The 15,509-nt window shown below is 44.8% G+C and overlaps 1 protein-coding gene across 2 annotated transcripts in view; it reads right to left on the bottom strand.

Moving 5' to 3' along the window:
- Positions 1-1,989: 1,989 nt before the first annotated feature.
- Positions 1,990-15,509, bottom strand: part of TMEM201 (transmembrane protein 201) — a 51,596-nt gene continuing 38,076 nt past the window's right edge. For both annotated transcript variants that reach the window (XM_082230054.1, XM_082230055.1), the window contains exons 7-11: positions 12,716-12,939; positions 9,271-9,342; positions 7,697-7,975; positions 5,700-5,831; positions 1,990-5,000 (exon numbers count right to left, since the gene is read on the bottom strand). In XM_082230054.1, the coding sequence (XP_082086180.1) occupies positions 4,903-5,000; positions 5,700-5,831; positions 7,697-7,975; positions 9,271-9,342; positions 12,716-12,939 (805 nt within the window). In that variant the 3' untranslated portion in view covers positions 1,990-4,902. The remainder of the gene's footprint in view (positions 5,001-5,699; positions 5,832-7,696; positions 7,976-9,270; positions 9,343-12,715; positions 12,940-15,509) is intronic.

The following is a 15,509-nucleotide window of genomic DNA, read 5'->3' as shown; positions in this document are numbered from 1 at the left end:
TTCTTCCAATCTTCATCCAACGTCTCTTCTTCCTGGTCTCGGGTTTTGTCAGTCCTTCTTATCCATTCCATCTAGTCCATCAACATGGTGATCTTATGTCCGACGCTCTTAAGTCTTTTCCATGACCCTTCTGCAGATCTTCTTCTTGTTTATACCTGCACTTTACTTTGTCTTTTGTTGATCTTTTTCTTAATTTCTTTCCTTTCTCATTGGGGGGTAGGTCTTGGGAGGACTCCAATCCAAAAATATCTCCACCTCCCCTCAGCAGATCAGCCCATTCCCCACAGTCCCATTCCCCACAGTCAACACTGTAATCCAGAAAGTATTTAAAAGCATGTTTCAAAGTCCTTCCAAACTTATGAGCCCTCACAACTCCAGACCCCCCCCCCCCCGGTCCACTCCAGATTCAAACTTCAAGAACAGCGGCTTATGCTCATGCAAGGCCTCGAGTCTCTCCATTTGTGTTACTTGAGGTTCAACAGCAACCTCCTCCATTATCTTCTGCACTTGCACTTGTCCTGTCAAAACAGGTTCCTGGGTTGGTTCCTGAATGATTTCTATATGGGTATTTGCCATTTGTCCAAAGTTTTTAACTGCAACTGTCATCAAATCCATCTTCTCATGCATCTGCTCCAGCAAAGCGCTTGCCTTGCAAAAAGCAAGCACCAAAACTTCTTCTAAACACATTTTTATTCAAGGTCAGAGTCTGGTCTCATGATCCTAATCTTCACAGCTGTGAAACCCCCAGCTCGACTCCAGCAACAATTTAACAAGCTCCCTCTAGAGGAGACAATTTCTATTTGTATCCATCTTTTAAAAGCAGGACCAACAAAAGAAAATTAGTTTCATTTTTCAAATGCAAAAGGCAACATTGGAATCAATTTGTTTCTCTTTTTTTAACTATCTGTCAAAAGACGTTTCATTCACAGTCAATGAACTTCCCCATAAATTTCTGTCTCTGACATCCCGTTCCCAGGTTTGAGACGGTGGAAATTTATCTTTCTTTACTTTCTCTCCTGCAGGCTTGAACAGTCAAAGATTCCCCTCCTTTTCTCCTGCTTCCAAGAGGGGTTTTGGTGGTAATAACTGAAGGAAATTTAGACCTTTATATACGACTTTCCAGACTTTAGCTTGCAGAATTTTTGCTTCAATCTATTTACAAAAAGGGGAGGCGGACTTCCTGTTTAGAACCTTCCCGCTTCAGTGCCAAATTAAAATGTTTCTTAATCCAATTTTCCGTTCTACTCGCGGGTACTTGTTTAGAGTCCAATTGTCCACAGGAAAAGCCAGCGCTCTCCGGCAACGGCTGTGCGGCTTCACTCCGTAAAAGTAGCGGTTGATTCAAAACACCGCGCCACTCACCCCACGTCGCTTCGGGTCCCCGAAAAAGGGTTTCCCTGCGAGTAGGGGAGGCGCTCCTGGTGTCAGCTGAATCCCACGTTCCCAGGCTTCCTCCGCCTGGGATTTTTAAAGGGTCTCTGCCTTCGCCGCGGCGGCAAGACCTGATTTTCACGGAGCAGGTTCCTCTCGGTCAGAGGAACTCCGCCATTGCCGATGGCGCTAACCCGGAAGTTCCGCAAAGTTTTCAATTGTGATTGTTTTTCGGCTTCAGTCTGTTTTAGAATGCTTTTGCTTTTAAATTGTACAGGTGTTTGTCGCCCTGTTTGCCTTGGGGGATAAAGGGTGGGATATAAATTCAATAAACAATAAAATTATATATCGAACTTGCATCAAACATTAGCGTGGGACAAGAAAGATCTGGGTTCAAATGTGGGGATTAAGTGTTGACCATGAGCTACTTGGACGGGATAGAATATAATTTCCTCCCTTGCCTACCTGTCTAAGTTATGAAAGGAATAGAAAGCCTTGTCTTGACCTATGCTGTCTGCAAAATGATCAGAGGGGTGAGTCGGTTTGAAATTGAACGTATAAGCCACACCGCTTTTGCAATTTCCCCTCCCCATTTAGGAAAGTGATGGGACAAGACGCTCAAGATTCAATTTCATTTTTATTCTCCACTTTTATAATGAAAAATAATCTCTCAAACACAGAACATAAACTCCCTGGAGGAATGGCAGGGGTAGGGGGCAGGAAGAGGGAAAAGAACAAAACCCCTTGCATCCAAACTAAAGACACAAATTTCTAACCAAACTGTACAAAGTTAACCCCACCCCACAGTCATATTAAGTACAAAATGTACAACTTTTCCCAGTGCAGGAACATCGAAACCAGGACTCTGCCATTTTTCTTCTCTTAAGACTCCCACCCACCAAATCCCCACCCAACCCCCAAAATTCAAGCCTCTCAGGAACACAGTGTATTTCGATAGTAAGAGTTAACTCCTGAAGGCAGTTGTTTTTACATTCGTCAGGGAACTAGTCCTCATGAGGCTTCTGGACAAGCTGCTCAAAGGATGCATTCTATATGTACAGAACAATCACCACGTGCCTGTAACCCCATCAGAAAAAGAGTGTCAGCAGCCAATCCCCCCCTCTCTCTGTTGCGAACAGTGTACATGTGTGTTTTTAAATGTTTTCTTGGACACGGAAGGCTGATGGGCAAACAATTGGTATTCCCCACCCTTTGCTCCCATAAAGGAATTGGCCACTTAAACCCAGGTTCTTAGTTAAGAATTGATAGTTATTTAAACGCAGGTGGCTGTGCTGCATTCAAGTTCAAGAAGAGAGTAAAATGGTGGGTTGTTGTTGTTGTTGTTTGCTTCCAAATGACAGGGCAATATATATACATAAATAAATAAAAATTGGCATCATCAAGCTGTTTCCCCACACACTTTGTGCGAGGGGAAAGGACAACAGCAAGACAAAGAAACACATCAATTGCATTAAGGCGGAAAGGAATTAAGACACAGACGTGGTGCTTTCAAGACACCTTTACCCCATTTTACTTGGGCGCGCTGTGATTTGAAGAATCTGCACCAGAGTGATGGCGACCGAGTGTGTTTTAGCACCATGTGCAAAGGATTCTGTCTCCCTCCTTAGGCAGAGAGAGCAGAGTGATCGCTCCCCACCTGCCCCACAGAGAGCCAAAGGTGGTTTGAAAGATGGAAAGATATTTACAGTGTGGTGGGTAAGCTGTGGCCTTCCCTTCAGATGTTGCTGGAATAGAGTACTACAAAGAAATACAGCCCGCTTACAAACAAACCTCCCCACTAGGTAAGGTGAAAAATCACAGGCTTAATTTCACTGTTGGTGAGCAGTCACGTCGCGGCACGGAATTACACACCTCAAGTCTGAAAAATTTTCTGTATGTGCAACAAAAAAAGCTGAGCTATTTGGCAATGGTCACATTTTCCTGGGCGGCGGCGGCAGCATTTAACTTTTGGGAATACCCCGAAGAAAGAGGAGCAATTTCTTGGGAGGAATTAAAATTTGAGTTTCTGCCCATGTTAACTGGCGCTGATTGGATGCCCACCAATACAGCATGTAGAATGTAGGACTGGAAGCCTGTGAAGCGAGACGTTTTGGAATTACTTTTAGGAGAGGGGTAAGTTTTTGGACCTAGCACCTGTGATCTGGTTCTCTAAAACAGAAGACGAGCAGGAGGTGGTTGACATGTGTCTAGACTCTACCACCAGACAGCAGGTGGCAACATAATACCTGATTGATTGATATATATAAAATAAAAATAAAATAAAATCCCTGCACACAGATAACTAGAGTGTCAGTTCAAACTCCCCCAACTTGCTAGCTTTTTAAGTGCAGGGATTTACTTATTTGTTGCTCAGAGGTACAGTCACGTAACCCGTTCCACCTAACGGGTTGGATTGTATGCGTGCAATCCAAACACAGTCCAAGTGATATAGCAAGCACCAATTTCATTTTTGAGTTTTGTAGCACAAGGCAGAATCTCTTAACCTGACCTACTTCAGAATTTGGCTATATATAGAAGTTTTGAAGGAAGATATCCACACGTCACAGATGCAGCGGGAGACAGACCTCTGAAGCTGCAAACAGTGGCCTGTTTCTACACCCCCTTGCCCCCCAATTCTGGCATTTGTAGTACACCACGTTGAGAGCAAATTTCTCAAAAATCCAACCCAGCGAACACCCTGGGCTGTCGAGACCCAGAGTGTGTATCAGTGACATCAGAACATCTTGTTACAGTAGAAGTGGTGCCTGTACGTGAGGCAAAAATGGAGTTACGATACTGGATACTGACTTTAAAAAAACAAACCCCCCACAATCCACCAATCCGCAAAACATTGCAAACAAGTACAAACAGATACGATGGCAGCACCATTAAATGAACTGCAGCTGAGTGGCAAGTGGTTAAGGAACCAGGGTGAAAAAGAACGCCACAGAGCAACTGAGTTTATGTGCTGGTCCTCGCTCTCCTTCTCTCACTAGAGAGAGGGAAAAACTGAGAGAAAGTCTTGTTAGGGATAACGAGGCCAACGAAGCAACGAAACGGCATGGAACTACCGGAGACCAAAGCGGCATGTTTCCCGGTCCTTTTGCAAACAAGACGTCAGCAACGCCATTAAACAAGGGGAGGAAGAAAGTCCCTTGGCCAGCATCTCTGAGCTCATCCCGATAAACCGGTTCAAAAAAAGGTGCAAAGCAACTGGAGAAGCCCAGCACTGGCTGAAACAGCCCCACCATCGCCCAGCATGGGTCACAAAAGTTCCCTAAAAAGAGAAAGTGTTCTGTTTCTAGGCGAGGTCAGTGGCGATGGATGGGGTGTGTGTGTGTGTTCTCTTGCGGTCAACAGTTTGCGGCTGGCCAAGAGGCAGACATGACGAAGGAAGGGCTGCACAGTGGTTGGGTCCTTCTCGTCCTAGAATCACCCCCCCTCTCTTTGGAAGGAGTGTGGCGACACTTTGGGAGAGGACAAAGAGGAAGTGGCGGTGGTGGTTTGGCCATCAGTCCCCAGCAACGTGGCTCAGCGCAGGTTTTGGTAGAGGTAGGCTGACGTGAAGATGGCGTTGACGGTCAGGCTCACGGCAAGGAGACCTCGGAGCGCTGAGTTACCAAAACGGCCTGATTGGAAAAAGAAAGGAGAGGATTAGCAGCGTGAACCAACCAGTCTGCTCATAATTATCTGTGACAGGCCCTTCTTCCAGGTGCGCCCCCTCCACAGGAGAGCGGCAACAAAAGAGCGGGGATTTTTTGGTGGTGGCACCCTACTTGTGGAATGTTTTCCCCAGGGATGCTCGCCTGGCGCCATTGTTACATTAATGAGGTGCCAGGCAAAAAGGTTCCTTTCTAACCAGGTCTTGACTTTTAACGATGGCTTTTAATATATATATTTTTTTTTGGGGGGGGGGAGGGATGTCTTAATGTAGTTTATTTTTTTAAATAAAATATGTTTCTTTTTTATGCTGGTTTTTTTGCATGTCTGTTTTTGTTTTTATCTATTATCTAGGTAATTTTTTTTTTGCCATTGTGTCTTTTATTAATGAAATTCATTAACGTCATTACAGATTTAACTTCACACATACACATACTTTTTTTAATATATATATATATTCTTAAATTAGTTTAACTTAGAATGTAAATTTGACCTTCTGATATCTAAGTGGAATTAGAAGGTCAAATCTAGGTAATGTTTTTCAATTGCTTTCATATTTTAATTATTATTAATTATATTTATTATTTCTTGCCATGGGAAACCATGTTTTAAGCAAAAAAAAAAAAAACAAAAAAAAACCCACAACCCAAACCCTGCGCAACACTCACCCCTCCAGCCTGTTAGTTCCTCCCCTTTCGTCGTGGTGTCCACCACACAGCTCGATGAGTGCGATGAGTTCTCCCCTTTCTTGACAGTGCCGTCGCTGCAGATGCTCCCGGCTTCCGTTATGGCTCTCATATCTTAAAAAAGGAGGACAAGGCAGAGAGATAAGGGTTTGCAGAAAACGCTTCTTCTGGTCAATGTGTGGCCTTTGACTTTCCTCCCTCTCGCAGAACACTAGACGTGAAAAGGCGTCAAATGAAGCTGGAAGATTCAGGGCAGATAAACAGAATGGGCTTCTTTACATGGCACATGATTAGACAATGGAACTCACTCCCACAGGAGGCAGAGATGGTCACCAAGCTAGACGGCTTGAAAAAGAGGATTAAGAAAATTCATGGAGGAGATGGCTCTCAAGGGCTACTAGTTGTGATGGCTATGCTCTAAATAATAATAATAATATTTATATGCATCCCATCTTGTTGCCCCAGCCACACTGGGCAGCTCCTAACAGAATATTAAAAAAAACAATAAAACATCAAACATTAAAAACTTCCCTATACAGGGCTGCCTTCAGATGTCTTCTAAAAGATAATTGTTTATTTCCTTGACGTCTGATGGGAGGGCGTTCCACAGGGTGGGCACCACTACCAAGAAGGCCCTCTGCCTGGTTTCTCTGTAACTTCACTTCCCGCAGTGAGGGAACCACCAGGAGGCCCTAGGATCTGGACCTCAGTGTCTGGGCTGAACGATGCGGGTGGAGACGCTCCTTCAAGTATGCAGGGCCAAGGCTGTTTAGGACCTCTTTTTCTACATAAGAGTGGCCTGCTGGATCACACCAGATCAGAAACATTGTGGAGGCAGAGCCAGCAGCAGAGGAAGGCTCTTGGGTACCTGGGGCGACATGCCCAGGGGAGGGGAGGGGCGAAACACCCATAGGGGTGGGGCACGCAGTGCCAAGAGGGATAGCACGAGGCACGCCATGGCACCCATAGGGACAGGCGTGCAGTGGGGCCTCAGCCACCCTACAGCTGGGGGGGGGGGGAGGCAATGGGCAGACAGCACAGAGCTTATGGGCGCTGGGACGTGTGGCTCATGCGTGCTGCAGGCCCCACGGTGATGAGTGCCGCCCGCCATTTTGTCACCTCCCGTCAGGATGAAACCCAGTGGCTGCTGTGAGCACAGGGTGCTGGACTTAGATGGGACCCCCCTGGCCTGATCCAGCAGGCTCTTCCTCTGCTGAAAAACAGAGTTGGCTGGAACCAGTGGCACTTTGCCAATAGCTCCAGGGAGTTTTACTCTACGCTAGCTTGACCCAAGGCACTAGGGCACTGTTGTGCTCAGGCCCTGCCTGCACCTGGTTGGCTATTGTGTGGACAGGATGGTGGGCTAGGCAGGCCTTTGGCCTGATTTGGCCCTGCCAGCCCCTCACAGCAGCCACTGTTGAACTCTAGCCCAATGGCTCCCATTAATTTTACTCTGCATTGATTTTAGAATCAATTGATTTTAGAATGTATTTCAATTAAATGATTATGATTTTATGTAAACTGTGTTATTTTTACTGTTGTTAGCCATTCTGAGCCCAGCTTTGGCTGGGGAGGGCGGGATATAAATAAATTTACAGTGGTACCTCGGGTTACATATGCTTCAGGTTACATACACTTCAGGTTACAGACTCTGCTAACCCAGAAATAGTGCTTCAGGTTAAGAACTTTGCTTCAGGATGAGAACAGAAATCGTGTTCTGGCGGTGCGGCGGTAGCAGGAGGCCCCATTAGCTAAAATGGTGCTTCAGGTTAAGAACAGTTTCAGGTTAAGAACAGACCTCCAGAACGAATTAAGTACTTAACCCGAGGTACCACAGTATTATTATTATTATTATTATTATTATTATTATTATTATTAGACTGCTCGGGTTTCCAGGCACAGCCACCGGAGCCTTAACTAGGATAAACTGCAACCTTGGCACAGACGATTCAAGTCCCAGCTCCCGGACGGGTACGTACCATGCAGTCCCCGCTCACTTAGGTTCCTTTTCGGAAAGGAGGGCAGCTCCGTGGCGAAAACGTTGCTCTCTGAGTGGGCCAGGTCCTCCTGCTGCTGGGCCTCGCTGTGGGCCGAGAACAGCATCAGCCGCTGGCCCTTCAGGTTGAGCCGGGCAGGGCTGATGAGGGGCCGTCGGTAACGCAGGGAGCCAGAGCTGGAAGCCACAGAGCCGGCCACGGATGGTGCCGGCGAAGGCACAGGGGAGGAGACGCAGCTCCCCGAGAAGAGGGAAAAATATTCTGAGAGGTAAAATGGGAGTAGGAAACAGAGAGGGAGGGAGGGAGGAACAGCGTTTCAGTATACGTAGAAATCAGGAAGTGGGGATTTTGGCTGCGTATGCGCCAAACTGGTTTTTTAAAAAATATGTTTATATATAGTGAAGTCATAAATATATATATTGAAGTGGTTTACATTAAAAAGATGAAAACCATGCATGAAGCAATTAAAAGCAAATTCGAGAGCAAAGAAGTTAAAAGCAAGCAGCGATAAACCACTGTGGAAGGACACCTGAAGAAGGTTCCCTTCACCTGAAAAGAAAGAAACCCTGGGAACTGCAGTTTGTTAAACGGCGCTGGGAATTGTAGCTCTGCAAGGAGTAAACCACAGTTCCCAGGTTTCATTAGGTGAAGCTGTGTGCTTTGAATGTAATGGTGTGTATGCAGCCTTTATTTATGATATTATTATTATTATTAGTAGTAGTAGTAGTAGCAGTAGTAGTGGTAGTAGTAAATCTAGATAGATGCCCTTTAATTATTATTCCCTGTGTGGTTTACAACAAAATAGTATCAAGGGTAATGTAATATATCATAAATTGGAATCAGCAACAGACATAAAGGACAGATCAAAAAGGAACTTCTTTGTTGTAACCCACCCTGGGACCCTGCTGCTATAATTTTTTAAGAGTTTTTACTTCTTAATTTTAAAATGGTTGCAACCTGTGTTAGGATTTGCTAGTGAAACGGGGGTAATAAATTTAATCATAAATGATAATAATACATGATAAGCTGATGTAAACCGCATTAAAGTGTAATTCTGGTCACATCTACATTGCACCTTGAAAGCACATGACTTCCCCCAAAGAATCTTGGGAACTGTAGTTTGTTAAGGGTGCTAACCCTGCAAGGGGGAAGTGTGCTTCCCAGGATTTTTCGGGATGGGGTGGATATGGTGGATATGCTAGTAATAGAAGTCTTGGCACCCTTCAGCCACGCTGCTCAGAATGTGTGTGTTATCTGAAGATGCGATTGCAAACCCGGTTTAGAACCAGTGCAGATCTGTTCCTTGGGTGACGCCTGCATGGATTACTTTGTATCCAAGGTGGTGAAGAGAACCAGACAGGGTTCAGAAGGGTGACAGACAGGTCACCGGTGTGAGCAAGCTACTGCGACCCGCCTAATTTGGAAACACTGGTGCAATTTAGGACCACAAAGGTGTTTCTCTCTCTTTTGTGCGTGTGATTTTTTCAAAAAAGAGTTCTTTTTGGAACCTCCTGGCAAGTTCAAGCACCCCAGAACAATGCCTGGGCTCTTCTAACCTGATGTAGGAGACTCTTTGGAGTGAGAGGTCTGGGATGGTGGCCGGCTTCCGCTGAAGAGGTAGCCAGAATCTAAAAAAATAAAAATAAAATGAAATTACATGCAGCTACAGCAACCACCAAAGACATAGGAGAATGCTAAATGAATGTTAAGTCTCAAATAATGCATTTCTTTTTTTATTTTTTAAAAAGATATTTATTGCATTTTTTTTAAAACAACAAACAAACCACCAAACATATAAAATACCATCACCATACACACAGAAAAAATCAAGACAAAATTAAGAAATAGACAAAAAATGAAAGAAAAGTACATATAAAATACAGTTATTCGTCAGTCATATTTTCATAATCTTTGGACTTCCTCGCATCACCCTTCCCTGCGTTCTCAGTCACATTAGTTATAGACAGCAATTTATTACCTTATTTCAATTCTTATCTTATAAATCTCAGATATTATGTCCCAAGTTTTAAGTGACTTTATCGTAAACTAAACTGCTTGGTTTGAACATAGTATTGCTTCAAATTTCATCATTTCTTTAGACCTCACTTATTCTCATATATCTTACAACCAAATTACTGCTGCCCTGTTACTTTCGATCGTGCATTCTCCTAACATTCATACAATTTATAGTGTTTTTGTAAATAGTCTTTGAATTTTTTCCAGTCCTCTTCCACCGTCTCTTCTCCTACTTACCTGGCAGGGGAGACACCTTGATCAAATAATGCATTTCTGAGGGTCTGGAGGCCCAAGGCTGTCGTGAGAATTATGTTGTTGTTGTTTAGTCGTGTCCGACTCTTCGTGACCCCATGGACCAGAGCACGCCAGGCACTCCTATCTTCCACTGCCTCCCGCAGTTTGGTCAGACTCATGTTGGTAACTTCGAGAACACTATCCAACTATCTCGTCCTCTGTCGTCCCCTTCTCCTTGTGCCCTTCATCTTTCCCAACATCAGGGTCTTTTCCAGGGAGTCTTCTCTTCTCATGAGGTGGCCAAAGTCTTGGAGCCTCAGCTTCAGGATTTGTCCTTCCAGTGAGCACTCAGGGCTGATTTCCTTAAGAATGGATCGGTTTGATCTTCTTGCAGTCCATGGGACTCTCAAGAGTCTCCTCCAGCACCATAATTCAAAAGCATCAATTCTTCGGCGATCAGCCTTCTTTATGGTCCAGCTCTCACTTCCATACATCACTACTGGGAAAACCTTAGCTTTAACTATACGGACCTTTGTTGGCAAAGTGATGTCTCTGCTTTTTAAGATGCTGTCTAGGTGAGAATTATACCCTATGCTAAAATAATAAGGAAGCTGCTTTGTAATTCAAGTTACTTCCGTGGTCCACCTTGCTCAATATTGTCTACACCAACGGGCAGCAGCTCTCTGGGGTTTCACAAAGGTTCTCTCCAGGTCCAAGTGCAGATGCCAGGGATTGAACCTGCAGCCTTTTGCAAGCAAAGCAGATGCCCTTCCCACTGGCCTATGCCCTTAGCTGTCAACTTTTCCCTTTTCTTGCGAGGAATCCTATTCGGAATAAGGGAATTTCCCTTTAAAAAAGGGAAACGTTGACAGCTATGCCATTGCCCCTTCCCACTATAGGAAAGTAAGAGTCCTGATAGGGCTGGCTCAAAAGCCCATCTAAGTCTAGGGTCCCATCTCCCGCATGGCCAGAAAGCCCCAAATCAGGGTAGGAAGGCACCTGATACCTTTGTCTCCCCAGTTCCTAGTACTGAGGTAGACTGCGCCTGAAAACAGAAGTTCAACTTAGATGACATTGCTGTTCTGCAGACCCCACCCAAAGAAGTTGGGGCTTTCCAAACAGCAATGAGATGACCATATCGATTTTCTCCAGAGAAGGTGCTTGTGCAGTTGAAATATACATATTGAGAGATGTCGCGTCAAGCCAGGAGGAAGAAAGTTAAACAAAGCAGCCACGAAAAGGAATCCCATCAAGCCACCGTTTTGCAAAAAGCATTGGGAACGCCTCTCATTCCGTATCCCTCTTGCATTTCTCCCTCGGTCCAACCCCAGCTCCCTCCTACCATCTTTCTCCTAAATCCCTTTTGCTCAAAGGATCCTTCTGTTTCCCTTCTCCAACTCGCAGCCCCGAAGCTTGTCCCAAGCTGCCAGGAAAATGTCACAGAATTATAGAATGTTAAAAGTTGGAAGGGACCATGTGGATCATCTTGGTCCAACCCCTTGCAAGGCAGGAACCGCAGCTAAAGAGCATGTCGAAGGTGCTCATCCCTTTATGGATCTGCATCTGTACTGTCTTGCACCAAGCAGATGTCTTCTGACACACGTCTGCAGCTGGATCAGTCCGGTGGCAACAAGGCCTCCATAGTCAGTGGCCTAACTGGCCTTACAGAGCCAGCAGGGCAAGTTCAAGGTGCTGGTGCACAAACCCCTTATACAGTGGGGCCTCGCAAGACAAAACTAATTCGTTCCGCGAGTTTTTTCGTCTTGCGGTTTTTTCGTCTTGCGAAGCACGGTGTCGGAAAAGATTTGGAAAAGCTTCAAAAATCACCAAAAACCTCAAAAAAGGCTACCACACTGTGTTCTATGAGTTGCTCCTTGAAGTCAAGTCACAACTGTATTAACGGTGTTAAGAAAAAGGAAACAAACTTGCAAAAAACGCAAGACGTTTTCATCTTGCAAAGCAAGCCCATAGAGAAATTTGTCTTGCGAAGCAGTTCAAAAACCGCAAAACCCTTTCGTCTAGCGAGTTTTTTGTCTTGCAAGGCATTCGTCTTGCGGGGCACCACTGTACAGCTCAGGACAAGGATACCCAAAGATCCTCTCACTCCTTTACAGTGGTACCTCGGGTTAAGACCTTAATTCGTTCTGGAGGTCCGTTCTTAACCTGAAACTGTTCTTAACCTGAAGACCACTTTAGCTAATGGGGCCTCCTGCTGCCCCTTCGCCACTGGAGCATGATTTCTGTTCTCATCCTGAAGCAAAGTTCTTAACCTGAAGCACTATTTCTGGGTTAGCGGAGTTTGAAACCTGAAGCGTATGTAACCCGAGGTACCACTGTATATGCCTAGCCGATGACAGAACTCTGCAGGCGAGGGCGTCCTGAAGATACCACCTTATGAGGAGTCCTGTTCTGCACAAAGCAGGAAGCAGGCCTTTAGTGTGGAGGCTGCTGCCGTCTGGAATCCTCTCCCCTTGAATATTAGGCAGGGGTCATCTCTTGGCCCCTATGAAAAACCTTCCTCTTCTTCCAGCAAGGTTTTTAAGGTGGAAGATCTTTCCTGGTTTGCATCTGTCTTGGAACTGCTTTTAAAGATTTCTTTTGCAATGTTTTACTCATTTTTGAAGCTGTTAATGATCTGTGAGGGCCGCCTTGGGCTCGACTTCCATCGCTGGAAAAGTGGGGTGCAAGTGCAAAATCAAATAAAAAATGCTTTGGCTTGTGGCTATTGCCTCGCCTCTTTTACGATCTTACCGGTTCGGGCCAGAGAAGGGATAGTGCCCAGGGAGAGGGCCCGGTTCAGCCTTCCAGGGAGAGAGGAAGAGGAAGTCCGGCGCGGTGAGCGGAAGAGTGTCTGGCTGGTCAGTGGAAGCATGCTGGGAGGAGTCGGGATGAAGATGGAGGGAGAAGAAGGAGGCGATGGAAAGCCAAGATCAACGCCGTACGGAAACGGAGAGAAACCATCCCCAGAGAGGTACCTGCGGACGAGAGACCCGAAAGGGCAATTCACTTGGTAGGCTCAGCCCACTGCAAAACCATTTTCACAGAGCAGTTTATTTTTTTCTTTTTTTCCTTTTTATATTAATATTTTATTAGGTTTTATCAATAGAAAAGTTCAGAAAAATACAAAAACAGAAAAATACAAAATTACAAAATACAAAAATACAAACATTAAACACAAAAAGAAGAAAAAAACATATAAAAGAAAACAAAACTCCCTCTTTCTTGATTTCTCATCTGTAGTTAACTTATTTTCCTGACTTCCTCACGTCTCCCCTTTTTGTATCCCTTTTAAAAATTGGTTCAGCAAATTCATGTCCTATTAGTTTATCTATTGTCAATCCCATCTTACATTTTACCTTTTTGCTAGAACCCCTTCAATTCATTTCAATGTCATCAGCATTCAAAAATTTTACAATATTTCTGTAAATAAGTTTTAAATTTCCTCCAATCTTCTTCCACCAACTCTTCTCCCTGGTCTCGGATTCTGCCAGTCATTTCCGCCATTTCCATATAGCATTTTCACAGAGCAGTTTAGCACACAGTTGAAATTATTGCCATTTCAGTGCATTATCAGCCCACAGAGACAGTATTCTGAAGAACTAGGGCCATAATCCAACAAAGGTATCCTCGGCGGAGGTTCAATGAAACTGATGAACTGAAGTCAGCTATGCCTATTCACTTCATTGGGCCTACTCTTGAGTAGGGACACACTCAAAGCACACTCACTTAAAGCTGTGTGGCACCACTTTAAACAGCAGTGGCTTCCCCCAAAAGAATCCTGGGAGCTGTAGTTTGTTATAGGTGCTGAGAGGTGTTAGGATATATTGCAATTCCCCACCCAGAGTTACAGTTCCCAGAGCTCCCTGGGATTAAGTGTGAAGCCACTCTGTGGTGGGGGAATAGGGGGTCTCACTTATCAACTCTCAGCACACATAACTAATGGTAGCTCCCAGAATTCTTTGGGAGAAGCCAGGACTCTTTAAAGTGGTAACATGATGCTTAAATGTATGGTTTGAACACAGTATAGGTGGAGCATAGCCTACAAGTCCGTCAGCAACAATGGAAGATTCAGGATACAACCTTCGTTACATGCAGAGACACAACAGGGAGCCTCCTTTCTGGGTGGACCCTTTAATCCAAGGGTGGAGAGCCTGTGACGCTGGGGCTGATGTCCTTTAGATGGTTTTCACCACAATCATTAAGTCTTTTAATCGCAAAAGGTTTCAAAAGCTCGTCAGAGTGACCTTTCATAAATTGTTATGACAATGCTGGGTGGTAGGTCTGATGAGAAGCTGAGATGATTAACGGCTTGCCCAAGACCACCTTGTTAATTCTAACAAGAGATTTCCTGATTCACAACTCAAGCATTTAGCAACACCAGACCACAAAGAATTATGAGAGCTGGAAGGGACCACGAGCGTCATCTAGGAATCTTTCACCCAACGTGGCTCAAACCCGCGACCCTGAGATTAGAGTCTCATTTTCTTACCGACAGCTATCCCGCTGTGCTGTCATACACTTATGAAAATGGTTTGTAAAGGTGTAGAAGACAATGTTCCCAATACTGGGATCTGGAAATTTCATTGGAATAAACCAACTCAAAACACTTAGAGGGTAAAACCTATTGGGATATTTACCTGTGTTGCACCATGCATGCCCTACTCCTATGTTAAGATCAACGCCCCTGTTAAGACCTGTCCCAGCGGCATTGAATGGTTTGGCAACAATTAGAGATTGGGAGAAAAAGGTCTAAATATCAACAGAAAAGCTGCCTGATTCTAGTCTGAGATGACTCAAAAATCTCTATCTTGCATTCTTTCAAAAGAGAGGAACATGTTGCATGTTTTTCCTAATATAGATTTATTATAGAGGCCCTAACTTCCAGAAGGCTAAATTATTAAAATGCACATGCATTCTAGTCCTCGTTATTTTGCTTTTCAAAGCTTTTAAAGTTCTTGCCCCTACACACATACATCCCCACAGTGAACGCAAGGACACATCCTCCTCCTCCTCCTGCCCTGATAAAAAGTGGTTAAATAACTGGGAGAGCAGCTACTTGCAATCCTGGGGGTGGGGTGGGGTATAATGGTTGCTCCACAACAGGATTGGAAGAGAAAATGATCCCTATTGATTTCAAGAGGCCAACAGCACCTGAGACAAAGTTCTAGCTGGGGTGGAAAGGGAAAAGTTGCCATAGTGGGGTTGAAATTCAGCAAAACCACACTGAGGAAGCATTGTTGCAGGTGAGATTATTTGCCTGTTAATATTTTGGGAACTGAGCCTGTGCCAACGAATCTAAAAATGCCCCCCCCCCAGTCTACAGAGGACAGTCAACAAAAGTATAAAAAGTAGAAACAATGGCTACTGCCCTGCCTCCAATGTCAGTGTGCCCCTGGATATCAGTTGCTGGGAATCACAAGTGGGGAAGATATCCTGTTGCACTCAGGACCTGCTTTCAGGCTTCCTATTTGGGCCATTGGCCTGATCCAGCAACCAGGCTCCTCTTATCTTCTCAAAGTACCCTGTTATCTCTATATGGGGCTCT

This window comes from Podarcis vaucheri (genome assembly GCF_965113315.1).
Source record: "Podarcis vaucheri genome assembly, chromosome: 7".
Taxonomy (NCBI): domain Eukaryota; kingdom Metazoa; phylum Chordata; class Lepidosauria; order Squamata; family Lacertidae; genus Podarcis; species Podarcis vaucheri.
The sequence above is the reverse complement of the archived record's forward strand: the minus strand, read 5'-3'. Positions and strand labels throughout refer to the sequence as shown.